This window comes from Balaenoptera acutorostrata, chromosome 3 (assembly GCF_949987535.1).
Source record: "Balaenoptera acutorostrata chromosome 3, mBalAcu1.1, whole genome shotgun sequence".
NCBI lineage: Eukaryota > Metazoa > Chordata > Mammalia > Artiodactyla > Balaenopteridae > Balaenoptera > Balaenoptera acutorostrata.
Window position 1 is genome coordinate 88,914,693 of NC_080066.1, and position 13,104 is coordinate 88,927,796.

A 13,104-nucleotide genomic window follows, 5' to 3' on the forward strand; every position below is an offset into this window, starting at 1 on the left:
TGTACCAGTTTTTGGAAACTTAAGTTTCATTTTGTTTTACTTTATTATGAAAGATTTGAGGCTTTATACTAGCAAGTCTGACACTTATACAAACCAAACTAGCTGCCTTGAAGGGATGGGTTTTGTAAATGCTCATAAAGGGCATTCACTTTTCTAATGCTCTAAGGTAATGCTTCTTAGCCAATAGATTTTAATATAGGATTTTTTTTGTTGTGTTTTGATGTCTTTAAGGATATTTTAAAAATCACTGAATTGATAATATTTCCTAAGAGTTCTATGAGAGGCCTATAGCTTAAAGGTGTTAATTCAGAATGTACGTTTGAAACTTGCACTGAAGAGCCTGGCAGCCTGCAGGACTATATAAAAGGCAGTGCTCTGACCAATTGTTATGAATAACATTGATGATTAAATTGACATAGAAGGAATTGGTTGATAGTAGATTTTGATTTTTAGCAAGAAAGCAATATATTGAAGAATATAATGGAAAGCTTTTTAACAATGTTTAATTATACTAGCAAAAACCAGTTGGGTGCATGAGAAATAAAAACTTTGTCATCACATTCAAATGGCACTTTGAACAGTAATATTGACAAGGAATTATTTAAAAAATGATTCTACTAATTTGTTTCTTTAGCATAGTTTTTTTTTATATATACTTACAACTGGATGCTATTAAATTGTGTGCAGCCAGTTTTGAGAACTTTGTTTAACATTAGATTAATATTTCCTATTTTGATTTTAATAAAATTGAAAAATTTACATTAAAAACTATTTGTGTACCATATATCTTTCAAAAATATTTGTAACAATGTAAAGATAGGTATTTGAGAGCCTTCAGTTACTTCCTTGAGTTACTTTTGATTGAATTTGTGGAATGACATTACTTTAGTTTTAAAGAAGAGTCATCTAAAAGTAAAAATGTGCTCCAAGCTTGTTAGATGCTAGATTCTACAATCTTAAATAGATAGATCTAAAAATTTACAGAAAATTTGTGGTCACGTGCCTGTTAGGTTCTGGAGGTCTAAAAGACAAAGAATGATTGTATTATTGATTTTTAATGATTTAAATGTTAGCATCTGCCATTAACTTCGTCTACTGATCCAGAACTTTTTTTCTTTTGCATATATTGACAAAATCTACCTGGATATAGGGTTGTGGGTAAGAATTTTCTTTTTTTAAGTATCTTAAGTCAAATTTAAACTTATGATTGGAAAAAAAATCTTAGTACATAAACATTTCCTATAAATTTTTTCCCCATTAAGTGTGGTTGAATTCAAAGATGAAGAATTTGTCAAGAAAGCACTAGAAACTATGAACAAATATGATCTTAGCGGAAGACCCTTGAATATCAAAGAGGTAAGATTTCTTATATTTGGAATAATTTAAACATTTGAATGTAAGGACATGTCTTGTTTGGATTGTCATCTAGTAAGTTTATTTATCTGATTACAGCATTTTTTTTTTAAAGGGTAGATGCTTATTAAAGCATTATACAATTGATGATAGTTTTGCTTGTACATGATTTCCTATTTGCCCTTAAGCAGTATCCTATGTATATGATTTGTTCAAAGTTATTATAAGCAGGGGTATATGATTTTAAAAAATTATAGGACACAGAAATTTAAAGATGACAAACTTAAGGTGCTGACTTTACTTGGTATAAACATTTTCAGTTTTTAGACTGTTTTAGATTTAAGAAATATTGTAGATATTCTAGTTGATAATTAAAGTTTGCTTAATAATGCAAATTCCTTATGGATTTGAATAAAATTGATATTCACTTTTAATAAAATTAACCTGAAACTATGCCAGATTAAAATTTAAGAAAAGTTATAAATCGGTTAGTGAAATTTATAACTGGAACTTGGAAACCCCTAAAGTGGAGATGTTCCCGTTGTGTGAAACAGTGTATAAATATGTTGACAAAAGAATGATCAGAAGATACATGAAAAACTGTTTACAGTTAGGTGTAATTTACCTTGGAAATGATTAGCTTGAATAGAAGTCATTTTCATGTCTTTCTTTAGTTCATATTGTTGATCTTATCTGAATAGTTGATCACAGACCACGTATGTATATATCCTTGCTAAAGTCTATAGTAAAAAATGATAGAGGATGTAACTTTGGGACCCTGAAGAGTTTCCACCAACATGGATACAAATCATTGTAGAGCAGTACTGTGAGTCACAATTTAATTTAGTATGGTATTGGTTTGAGTCCCAGCTCTATCACTTTCTAGCTGTGTGACTTAGTTGAGTTATTCTCTAAACCTTAGTAATTATAATAGTATACAGATAATACTTACCTAGTTAGCGTTTTTATGAGGATTAAATGAGATACATTTATGAGGATTAAAAAAACTCAGGCTCTGGCATCAGAGAATCTGACCCAGGGCAAATTACTTAACCTCTCTGTTTTCTTATCACTAAAATGGGTATGATACTAGAATCTATCTGATAGTGTTATGAGGACTCAAAGAGTTAATATATGTAAAACAATAAGTGTTACATATTTGTTATAATTCTATTATATAAAGCACTTAGCACAGTGCTGAAAATATTGTAACTACATAATAAATGTTAGCTGTAATAATAATTTTTTTTAACTTAAAAAAAAATTTTATTTATTTATTTTGGCTGCATTGGGTTTTTGTTGCTTTGCATGGGCTTTCTCTAGTTGTGGCTAGCGGGAGGGTTCTCTTCATTGCAGTGCACGGACTTCTTATTGCAGAGGCTTCTCTTGTTGCGGAGCACAGGCTCTAGGTGCACTGGCTTCAGTAGTTGTGGCACGTGGGCTCAGTAGTTGTGGCTCGCAGGCTCTAGCGCGCAGGCTCAGTAGTTGTGGCGCACTGGCTTAGTTGCCCTGCGGCATGTGGGATCTTCCTGGACCAGGGCTCAAACCCGTGTCCCCTGCATTAGCAGGCAGATTCTTAACCACTGCGCCACCAGGGAAGTCCCTGTATTAATAATTTTGATTGTTGTTATTCCTGCCCAAGGTGGGAGTGTTACTGGTCCTTGGTCTCTTGTTCCTGGATATGAGGTGATAATAGCTTAAAATTAAAGGCCATGCTGCCAACAAATACAGGTATCCCATGTCCCTTTATTGGAGTCAGCTTCTGAATTTCTCTAATTCTATTTGAGCCTAGGGGCTTATTCTTTCCTTTTTTTTTTTTAAATATTTTGACTGAAATGTAGAAAATCGGTAGAGAAAGTTTAGACTGTTGTAATCTGTGCCAGCCAGCCATTTATTTGGTAATTTTTATGCGTAAGCCAGGACTAGTTTTCCAGAAATATGCTGATACCCTAATAATTTCCCATAAAGGTGACATTTGTAGAACAGCCACCATTTGGGAAATTATTATTTTGAGGATTATGACTTGCTTTTTTATGATGTTTCCTATTCCTCTTCAAATGACCAGTGTTATATGGAATTCCTTGGCGGTCCAGTGGTTAGGACTCTGTGGTCTCACTGCCAAGGGCCGGGGTTCAGTTCCTAGTCGGGGAACTAAGATCCCACGAGGCGCACAGTGCGGCCGAAAAAAAAAAAAAGACAAGTATTTTAGATTCTGTGTCTTTTTTTTTTTTTTAAACTGGAAAAAAAGTTTATTGGATGCTAAAGGCCAAGCCCATATTGTTTGTGTTCTTTTAAGTTTTAGCACATTGTAGATCCTCAGTAATATTTCAGAGACCCTACAGTAGAGTTATGTGATCCAAGTTGATATAGGATACTCCCATTTTTTACTTCCTAAAGAGAGAAATGGTTGAGTTTGGCCTGGCTAAATGATGAGGTGTTCTTTATTCAGTTAACTTTTTCGGATTAATATCTCTAAAGGTCCCTGTCTTGGAATTATCTGATTTCCACATGGGTGGCTGGGGTCAGTGCTGAGAAATACTAGTTCGAGTCTAGGGATAAGTATATTTCCAATGTTCATTAACAGATATTAGAATTGCATTTTTAAATTTAATTAAGTGAGGTTTAATAGCAGTTGTAAACTTATTATAGGCCCTCTCATAGCAATAGCAGGCAATGACTGGCAGGCTGACATCTAAGGAGAAAATAGGAATAAAAATCATGCTATACAGTAGGTGGTTTTACATAATTTGTATTTTATATATGTTTTATGATATATGTGTGTTTATATTTTTGTGTGTATATATGTTTATATATATGTCATACCTAAAAAAATCAAAATATAACAATATGTTTTATTAATGTTAAGATGTGAAGGACAAACAATCTGACTATCTTAATGGTTCATGAAGCATCTTCCCTGCTATGTCCTCCTCCTTACCCATAGGTAACCACTATTCTAAGTTTGTATTTGTGCAAGATTTTGAAACCTTAGACCTGAAGCATTTATTTATTAACTTAAAGAGTTTTATAGCATTCTTCAAAACATTAATTTCTTTGCTTTTGTATTTCTTTTTATTTCTTCATGGTGATGGAGTACATTGGATGCCAGAATACCTTTACTCTTACATTCACTTCACCTTCTATTTCCCAGCCTTCCTAGAAAATTTATTAAAGTCATCCAACTTTCTTTTTATTAGTATTCCCAGATGGAGGCCAGCAGAGTAGAGTTGATGGTTACATATATCATAATCATTTGGTATTGCAGGTGATAGTCTATCTGTGTGCTTATGTGGTTTTTGTTTTCTTTTTGTACTCTGCTTACTGAGATGAGTGAGAAGTATGTTTAAGCTTGCCTTTTTTGCTTTGTTTAAAGGCAGCATATTTCTCTTAAAAGTCAATGAACTAAAGAAAACAAAAACCAAACAATGTTTAGTACCATTCTTCATACCTTTCTTTATCTCCCTTCTCCCTCCGTCTCAGATCATAATCATTGTTGAGGATGGAAAGAGTTTGGAAAGTGGATAATTGTATTTTGTTTGGGAATGAAATTTACACATTATAACAGTTCCCCTCTACCCCAGTATTCCTGGGTTTTATAACAGGCTGTTCTGCTGTTGAAAACTTTGAGTTAGTATGAATTTGGCATTACATTGGGCATATAGTGGAGAGAATAAGAGTCACAGTAAGTGTTTTGTTCCTCTTTGAGTTACGTGGATTTATGTGTGTGTGCCATATGCTTGTATACCTGTATGAGGACAGAATTAAACTAATTTCAAGTTCTTAAGTGACTTTAGTGATTGGAAAGAGGTATTTAATTGACATCCCTGGAGACTGAAATCTTTTGTCTATCCACAGGTTTTTATGGGACTGAATTCTCTGGATGAGAAAAAAGCTCACTCTTCAAGAGGGCCACTAATTTGAGCCAGTTGGGATAGCTGCTGTAGAATTTGAAGTTGTTATTTTAGTGATATAGACTTACTGATGTATCTAGTGGCATTTAACATTCACTGTATGTTATAGGATCCTGATGGAGAAAATGCTCGTAGGGCATTGCAACGAACAGGAGGATCATTTCCAGGAGGACATGTACCCGACATGGGATCGGGATTGATGAATTTACCACCTTCCATTCTCAATAATCCAAACATTCCTCCTGAGGTTATCAGTAATTTGCAGGCTGGTAGACTTGGTTCCACAATTTTTGTTGCTAATGTAAGTTTAAGCTTTACTCTAAAAAATTGCCATTCAGATATTTAGTTCTAATCATGAGATTATTTAATTAGATGAATGGGTCATAGGTTTATAGAATATTTTGCTTGTTTTTAACTAAGCAAAACAGTAATTATTGTAAACTCAAACCCAATTTAAGTCCATAAATATAAGGTCAGAGTGTAAATACAAGTATTTAGGATTTTTTAAAACAGAACTGTGGAATTTATAAACACTTAAGCAGTTCTTGAAATTATGTACTTACATTATATGTGATTTTTGTTCATATTGGTAAATGGATTTCTTTCTTTAGCTTTGATATTTGTGAATGTGCATGTTGTAGTTGGTTTGTCATTTGTTCTAAGCTCTTGAAAGTCAGTGATATCAACCATACTTTCCAAAATCTGAATTTCTGTCAGTAAAAATAGATATGAAAGTTTCAAATGTACAAAACAGGATTGAGCAGCTCTGAGAGACTGTTTTGGGAATTAAAAAAATTAAGGGTAAGGAACAATGTAGATGTAGCTTAACCATTCTTTAACAGTTTAAGATGTTTCTACGTGAATACTATTGATATACTGTTTAACAAGAATTATAGTTCTTTATATTTTTGAGAGTTTAGAAAAGATTTGTATTATTTATAAGTGGGGAGAGGAGTTAATAGGTATGTAACTTTATATAATTTTATATTAAGCTTGACTTCAAAGTTGGTTGGAAGAAGCTAAAGGAAGTGTTCAGCATAGCTGGAACTGTAAAGCGGGCAGATATTAAAGAAGACAAAGATGGCAAGAGCAGAGGAATGGGCACAGTCACTTTTGAACAAGCAATTGAAGCAGTTCAAGCAATTTGTATCCTGATTTACACTTTAGCATTATTTACTAAGGTTGAAGAAGTTTGATACCATTTTGTGGGGATTATGGAATTTAAGGTTGCCTGGCTTAGAAATGTGTATTAGAATTTGGTCTCCAGCACATAAAACCTTTACTATGTCCAAGTACTAAAGTCACTCTTAAAACTTGAATTAGCCATATTGTATAGGCCTGGTATGAACTTTTTTCTACTTTCTCTTCCTACCACAACTAATTGTATACATGCTGTTGACAGTAATGTAATTCATTGTACATTAATACAGTTGCTTTAAATGAAGCCTTGTTAATTTTCTTTTTGCAGTGGTTGAATTAAAAGATATTTATAAAATAAAACTATAAAGCAAAGAACTGAAGATTTTTGAGTATGCGGAAGAGACTAATACAAATAAGTAAAATACTAAAGATGTTTTTAAAAATATTAGAGATAGTCTGATGGTAAATATGATTATTAAAAATGTGTTTGTGTTCAAGTATAATTTCATAGTTGCCTAACTGGCTTTCCTTGACTGAACCAACAGCTATGTTCAATGGGCAGTTTTTGTTTGATAGACCTATGCATGTGAAAATGGTGAGTTCCTGTATATCACTTCAACTCTCCAACCTCTTCAGATGTTTTATCTGCTCTCTTCTATGTTACAGATCTTTTTAATTATATATTAACCATATAATAAACTTTTTTGCAATTAGGATGACAAGTCTGTCCCTCATGAAGACTACCGTTCACATGATAGTAAAACACCACAATTACCACGTAAGTAAAAGCTATTATTAGAAGTAATACAGACTATTCTTTTTCAATTTCATTATATGCTAAGCAAAACTTTATTTTTGTGCCTACTTCCCAAGTTGCCCACAGTTTGGTGTTTGGAGTTATGGAGCTAGTTTGGCATAATTGATTATATGTGACACTTTTCTTTCTTTTTGTAGTTTTTCCTGATTATAAAAGCAATATATACTAAAAAATTTGTTAAGCTCATATGTGAGGGGGAAAAAAAATCGTTTTGATTTTACCACCCATAAGTAACCTCCATTATAACATTTTTGTGCATTTCCTTCCAGTTTTTCCTTCTAGGTGTATTTTTTTACCTAGTTGAGAACTACCATATAAATAATTTTTTATTTTTTTGTTTAACAAAAGCATTATTCTATGTTAAAAAGTCTTTCCAAAATTTATTGGCTATTAATAATCTATCATATGGATGCTCCATAACTATTTCACTGTTATGTATATTTTAGGTATTTTAACATTTTCCCTTTAATCACCAATAGGGTTTTTTCTTTTTCTTTCTTTTTGTATACAAATCTTTGGTATGTTTTTGGTTATTTCCTTAAGATAGATATCTTGATGTAGATTTACAGGTTTTCAGGTATGCTCATTGATCAGTATTATCAAATTGTTTTCCAAAGGATTATAAAACAGCAATATGATGTACTTAACATCTGTCTCTCACTACCCCATGTTCAAAATGAAGATGCTTGATAGTACCTACTTCATGGGGTTGGCATGAGTATTACATGAATTAATATATAGTATATGTAAAGCACTTAGAACAGTTCTGGCATAATGTAAGCACTCAGTAAATACTATCTCGTGTTCTCTATTTCTTTGGGTTTAGTCTCTTATTTTTGTCCTAACTCCTTAGGTTGAATATGTACTTCACTAATTTGCAGCCTCTTTTTTAATACAAGTAGTTATGACTATAAATTTGGCCACTGTATACAAGTTTTGCTATAGAGTGTCTTTATTGTGATTTAATTTTTATTAAATTACCATTATGATTTCTTCCTAAGTCATATATTTTTGAATTTCCAAATGTATACATTTTTTTCTTACTAATTTCTAACTTAACAGTATGGTCATAGAAGATGGTCTCTGTGATTCCTTGGAATTAATTAATTAATTAGGACTTTGCATTGTGGCCTAATATATGATACATTTTAATAAATACTCCAGGTGTGCAGTATACTGTTCTGTATATGTCCATTAAATCAAATTTGTTAATCATTTAAATTATATCTCTGCTAGTAATTTTGTCTGCTTGTGCCATCAATTACTGAGATAAGTTTATGGTAAAATCCCCTGCTTTAATGGTGAATTTGCATATTTTTTCTTGTTTTTACTTGAACTATTTTGAGACTAATTCAGTAGGTGCATGCAGGTTTAGAACTGATATATTTTCTTAGTGAATCGAGATTTTATCATTATAGAGTGATTTCATACTTAGTAACTACCTTTAAGTCATTTGTCTAATAGTAATGTAGATACAACAGCTTTGTTTTGTTTATTCACATTTGTAGATTTATTTGGATTAATTCCCATTATCTTATTTTGTGTTTTCTTTTTCTTTTTTTTTTTTTTTTTACAAATGTTTATATTTATTTTTCTCCTGTCTTTCTCTTTTGGTTATTATCCTGGATATTTTAATATGTCTATATAATGTCTGAAGTTAATATAATTATTCTCAATAGTAGAATGACCTTTGAATGCTCTAATTCTAATCACTTTCCTACTGAATTATGTGCTATTATTGCTCAGTGTTTTAGTTATATATTGCTTTGTTTCCAGTCCCACAAATTAGGCATTATTATTACTTATCATCTGCTTTCACAGGCCCTGGCACTATTTTTTCCCCCTGAAGCATGTATTTTAAAAGCTCTTTCAATGAGTATCTGTTGTCAGTAAATTCTCTTAATTTTGGTTTGTCTATAAATGTCTTCAAAGATAGTTTCGCTGGTTATATAGTTTAAGGTACTTATTTTCTCTCAACACTTTAAAAATATTCCAGTCTACTGGCTTCTATTGTTGCTATCGAGTCAGCTATCAGTTGAACTGTCCTTTCTTTATAGATTAGCTGTGCTCTTCATGTAGCTGATTTTAAGATCTTTGTCTTTGGCATGCAGTTTTACTACAGTGTGGATGTGGATTACTGTTTATAGGGCTTTCACAATTGAGAAATTAGTTTTTTAAAATAAATTCTCGAAAATGCTCAGCTTACATGTCTTTGAATATTACCTGTTCTCCCTTTGTAGGGCAGTCCTTTCCTGCCCTTCCTTATCACTCAGGGTGTCATCTTTTAATATCCTGGTTTTATAAAGTAGGGGCTTTCGATTGACTTTTCCACTGTTAGTACTTTTCAATTTATTTAGATTTATAAATTACATTCATACTTTTATATCTGTTCTTTTCAAGATTTATGGTTTTATGTACTCTATTGAGATGTAATATGAACTCATAGACTTTAACAGAATCAGTTTGTTGTTTTAGTTAAGTTAATCATTATTAACCTCCCTATTTTTTTCCTTTCTCCCCAACCCCCCACTTCTTTTTCTCAAATTATTATAACTTGGTAAGTGGGGGCCTCTCATTTCCTATGCCTCTGCTATTACTTTCTGGTGAAAATGGGATTTCCCAGATCCATGAAGATTTTTCTTGTTCAAAGACATGAGATTGGCCTACTTTCAAAGAGGCCTCGTTCCTTTTAGTGAAGAATGATATCAGAGATGAAAATAAGAGTTTTAGGTGTAGACATGAGCATTGTTGATAGTCAAGTGTGCTATTGCTTGGAACCATTTTTAGGGACTGAGCTAAAAAAGATATTTCTTTTACCAGGTCACATTGCTCTTTCTCCAATTTAACACAACATGCTTCTGTACTCTTTTTAAAAAAACATATATAGTATATGGTTTTCTCAGCCCTTACCACTTACTAATTGCTACATTGACTAGCAAGAACTTTTAAGCCAAACTCAGATTTAGTAGAATAAAACAGTTCCCACTGTCTTTAAGTCATCAGATTATCTTCTTACAGTCTCTTTTCAGTGAACTTAGTTTAAGAGAGAAAGTAAAAAGAATACTGGATTTAGAGACAGAAAACTTGAATTCTAGTCTTAGCTTAATCACGTAGTTAAATGGCATTGTACAAGTAACTTAACAGTCTCAAAAATTACCTCATCTGTGGATAATAGATGTGAAAACCCTGTATACCATAGTATATAAATAAATTAAAATACCATATAAATATAAATAAATATATTTATTTATATAAATAAATATGTCAGTGATAAAACTAGGTAGTATAACGTTTGCTTTATTCAATGTTTTCATGTTTGTTGACTTTTTAGTTTGATTTGAACCATCTGAAAAGTAATTCCGAGGTTTTAAGAGGGTCTACAGATTCAAGCAATATTCTTATTTTCAGATATGTATGTCATTTATAAGGTGGTTCAAAATCCTCTTGGTATTTCATTACTCTTTTTCAGTATGCCTTTAACTGGGATATAAGATGGATCTGCTTCATAAAACACTTCTCATTAGTAAATGATATTATAGTGAGGCTTCAATGTGCTGCATTCCAATGAAAAGAAGAACTGGTGCTCTTATTTACAAATTTGCCAAATTTTAGAAATACTACTACAGGCATATAGCTTTAAAAAATTTTTCAGTGCCAGTTAGTTGATCATATATAAGTTGGTAATAATATTCTTATTTGTGTTTTAGGTGGTCTTGGAGGCATTGGAATGGGACTTGGTCCAGGTGGACAGCCTATTAGTGCCAGCCAGTTGAACATAGGTGGTGTAATGGGAAATTTAGGTCCAAGTGGTGAGTATTCTAACTTTATTATTTCTTTTTAAATGATACATTTGCTACATTGTAAAGCTTATATTTACTAGTTTGTAATGATATTTAAAGGACTGTAGTTTATAGTTGAATATTTAAGATGTTACTTTAGTCAGAAAAAGGAATGAAACCTTGGAGAGCAGAGAACATGAAAGAGGTTGAACAGAAGGTCAGGAGGGTTCCTCTGAGGCCAGCCACGTTACAGCTAGCCTTTTAGCACTTTGGATTTTGAATTGTCTTTAAGGTAGAAGGAGAATATTCAACATAGTCTATGCCTTGTGTATCATGGATATACAGTATTTGTGGAATGGCTGAAATACTACCATATAAGCAATTAAAATTTGAATATCTAGTTGGGAGGGTAGCTTTTCAGATAGCTGTTTGACTATTCACGTAGACTAACCTACAGTTTATCTTTGAAGATTGATTTTTAAACTTTTTGGTTTCAGAACCCTTTTATAATCTTAAAATTTGTTGACCCCAAAGTGCTTTTGTTTATGTGGTTATATTTGTCAATATTTACTGTATTAGACATTAAAACTTAGAAATTTAAAAAAATTTACATATAACAATGATAAACCCATTATGTGTTAAAATAAATGTAATTTTTAAGAAAATAAATTGTATTTTCCAATACAAAAATTAGTGAGAAGAGTGATATTATTTCACCTTTTTGTACATCTGTTTAATGTTTGGCTTAATGCAAGACAGTCATGCTCTTACATCTGCTTTTGCAATCAATTTGTTACAGTGTCATCTATCATGTAGTTTCTGGAAAATTCCACCTTATACTCATGAGAAAATGAGAGTAAAACAGTCAATATCTTAGTGTTATTTGGATAATGAAGGAGTTTCAACCTATTGAACCCTCAGAGGTCCTTAGACCATATTTTGAGAATTGCTGTTTTAATTGATGGACTAATTAATGCTATCTGGTTTCTATTTTTGTTGAGATGCTATAGTTACATTTTAAATTGTGAGGGTAGTTATGGTAATCATTATGATCTAAACAGATGGAAATCTTCTCCCTTACTCTTAGGCCCTCTACCCTCCTAAACACATACTATTTTTATTCTTTCATTTTTTACTGCTCCCTTAGCTGCCATGTTTAAAGGAGTCCTTACTTTCTGACCTGATCTCTCAATCTGCTGTAGTGATATTTGTGTGTCTGAGCTGAAAAAAAAAAATGAACGATTACCTAGTCCTAGGTATTCTCTAACTGAATGTGAGTATGACCAGTGAATTTTGTTTTCTTGTCTAATAAATATTCAAAGAGGCCTTTTTGAAGACTCATGATTAGACAACTGCTGTGGCATAGCACTTTAAACCGTCCCATCTGTGCCCTGCTGCTTCTCTAGTATTCCACTGTGATTAGACCATTGGTATCTATTTTGCTGTGTTGCATTATGTCATTCTTCAGTCATTAAAATAAGATTTACTGAAAGTACATATTGTGTATTTTATTTGAGGTATGGGAATGGATGGTCCAGGTTTTGCAGGAATGAATAGAATTGGAGGAGGTATGTATAAGCATTTGATTTTTTTGTATGTACCCATCACCATGTTTAGTAAGTTAGAAACTATGTTGAGAATTCCAAGGGAAACAAAAGTCATGGTTTATTGTTGGCTCACGTCCTAAAGGCTGCTAGCAGAAATTGAGCCTGGTACATACTTAAGGGATATGGAAGGTGATGTGTTAGGAAGCAGTTGCACAAGGTAGGGTGGATGAAGAGCTTACTGATGAGACTTAATATTTACAAAATGTACCTTTCAGCTATATAAATGACAGATCTCAAACTTAATCTTTATTCCATAGGAATTGGGTTTGGTGGTCTGGAAGCAATGAGTAGCATGGGAGGATTTGGAGGAGTTGGTCGAATGGGAGGTAGGTAAATGTATATAGTGGGATGTGTATGCTACATTTCATTTTCCCCATTATTAAAAATGTCCCCCCTTTACTTAGGAATGGATACTGTAGATGCTTTCAGAGGATGTATGGGCACCAGGGGATAGGACCAGGCAGAGCGGGACTGGGATATCTGTGGCATGTGAAGTA

General features: G+C 32.5%; 1 protein-coding gene across 2 annotated transcripts in view; it reads left to right on the forward strand.

The window, feature by feature from the left end:
- MYEF2 (myelin expression factor 2) overlaps positions 1-13,104 on the forward strand; it is a 38,894-nt gene that overhangs the window by 6,778 nt on the left and 19,012 nt on the right. For both annotated transcript variants that reach the window (XM_007170449.3, XM_007170450.3), the window contains exons 4-12: positions 1,151-1,158; positions 1,263-1,356; positions 5,374-5,565; positions 6,257-6,410; positions 6,950-6,999; positions 7,119-7,182; positions 10,929-11,030; positions 12,518-12,568; positions 12,865-12,933. In XM_007170449.3, the coding sequence (XP_007170511.2) occupies positions 1,151-1,158; positions 1,263-1,356; positions 5,374-5,565; positions 6,257-6,410; positions 6,950-6,999; positions 7,119-7,182; positions 10,929-11,030; positions 12,518-12,568; positions 12,865-12,933 (784 nt within the window). The remainder of the gene's footprint in view (positions 1-1,150; positions 1,159-1,262; positions 1,357-5,373; positions 5,566-6,256; positions 6,411-6,949; positions 7,000-7,118; positions 7,183-10,928; positions 11,031-12,517; positions 12,569-12,864; positions 12,934-13,104) is intronic.